This window comes from Branchiostoma floridae, chromosome 1, assembly GCF_000003815.2.
Source record: "Branchiostoma floridae strain S238N-H82 chromosome 1, Bfl_VNyyK, whole genome shotgun sequence".
Taxonomy (NCBI): domain Eukaryota; kingdom Metazoa; phylum Chordata; class Leptocardii; order Amphioxiformes; family Branchiostomatidae; genus Branchiostoma; species Branchiostoma floridae.
In genome coordinates, this window is record NC_049979.1 from 18211209 (window position 1) to 18212362 (window position 1154).

The window sequence follows — 1154 nt, forward strand, 5'->3', positions numbered from 1 at the left end:
CCCCAGCATGACACAACCCCTCACTGCAGCAAAGGACAGTTGCTTCATGCGAGCATTGATCCTGGCCTCCTGCACCTTCTCCACAACTGGTCCAGGGCAGCTGTAAACAACATGGGAAAACACACATTTCAAAATACTCTTTAATCAAAGTAACTGTACCAGGAGAGAATCCAGTTGATCTTGCACAAGTAGAATATATCTATTATTGTTGCAACATTTGCCTTTACTTACCATCAATTGTGTCTGCAGTTGTTTTGAAGCCATCATCACTGGTGATCTCAAACACAAGCTTAGGTTTGTCCTCTTTAGGCATCGTGGTGGTTTGAGCTTGTCTCTTCTGCTGCTCTTCTATCTCGTGCAGCTTCAGCAGAGGTGAATAGGAATCAGCCTCGTCGTCTGGCATGGGAAGTGAGGGGTGTGGAGGGATGCGATCCCACGGTGACGACCGTCCAGTTGGAAGGTTGGATGACGATCTGTAGTGCTGCAGCATGTGGGGATCTGATTCCTCCTCAAAGCTGCCTTTGTCTGCAGAAGAAAAAGAAGAACAGAAACCATCCAAATTCAGTATTGTGTCATTTACAAAGATACAAAGAATGGCTAGGTCAATTAGAATACATATTTTGTTTGTTACTAGGAAAGTAGGAGTACTTGATTAAAATGGGACTCTAATTGAAAAGCCAAAGACCAGTAATGCCAGGTCTAACTATAGGGAATTCCATTTCAGAGGAAAATACAACATCACCATGCTGAATGGTGTTGCAGTATACAGACTGGTAAAAGTTTCTTTATTGGAGATAATTTTCAAGCTAACCATTGTGCACATGTTCTTTTCTTTGGAACTGAGCTCCTTGTTGAGAACTAAAACATACTGCAAGATAGCAAATGGGTACCATAACATGCATATTGACATGATAAGGATGAATATATTCCCAAAGAACATTGCATCTGCCTTCCCGAGAGTGAGACATACAGAATCACAGACCACGAAGAAAAACATGAAGTGCCTTATTGTATCATAATGCTGTGAATTACTGTACTTTGGCTACATGTACCACTTGGGTGTTCATTGGCCATCGGCAGGAATGACAAACTCGAGTTTCAGAGTCACAAAAGACAGACACCATTCACTCCTATCTGTTACACAGAGCTACCGT

At 42.4% G+C, this 1154-nt stretch overlaps 1 protein-coding gene across 1 annotated transcript in view; it reads right to left on the minus strand.

Annotated features, from left to right (window-relative positions):
* Positions 1–1154, minus strand: part of LOC118411046 (histone-lysine N-methyltransferase 2A-like) — a gene marked incomplete in the record, with an annotated part of 6284 nt that overhangs the window by 3976 nt on the left and 1154 nt on the right. The window contains 2 exon segments of the mRNA XM_035813089.1: positions 1–100; positions 228–525. Coding sequence (XP_035668982.1) covers positions 1–100; positions 228–525 — 398 coding nt within the window.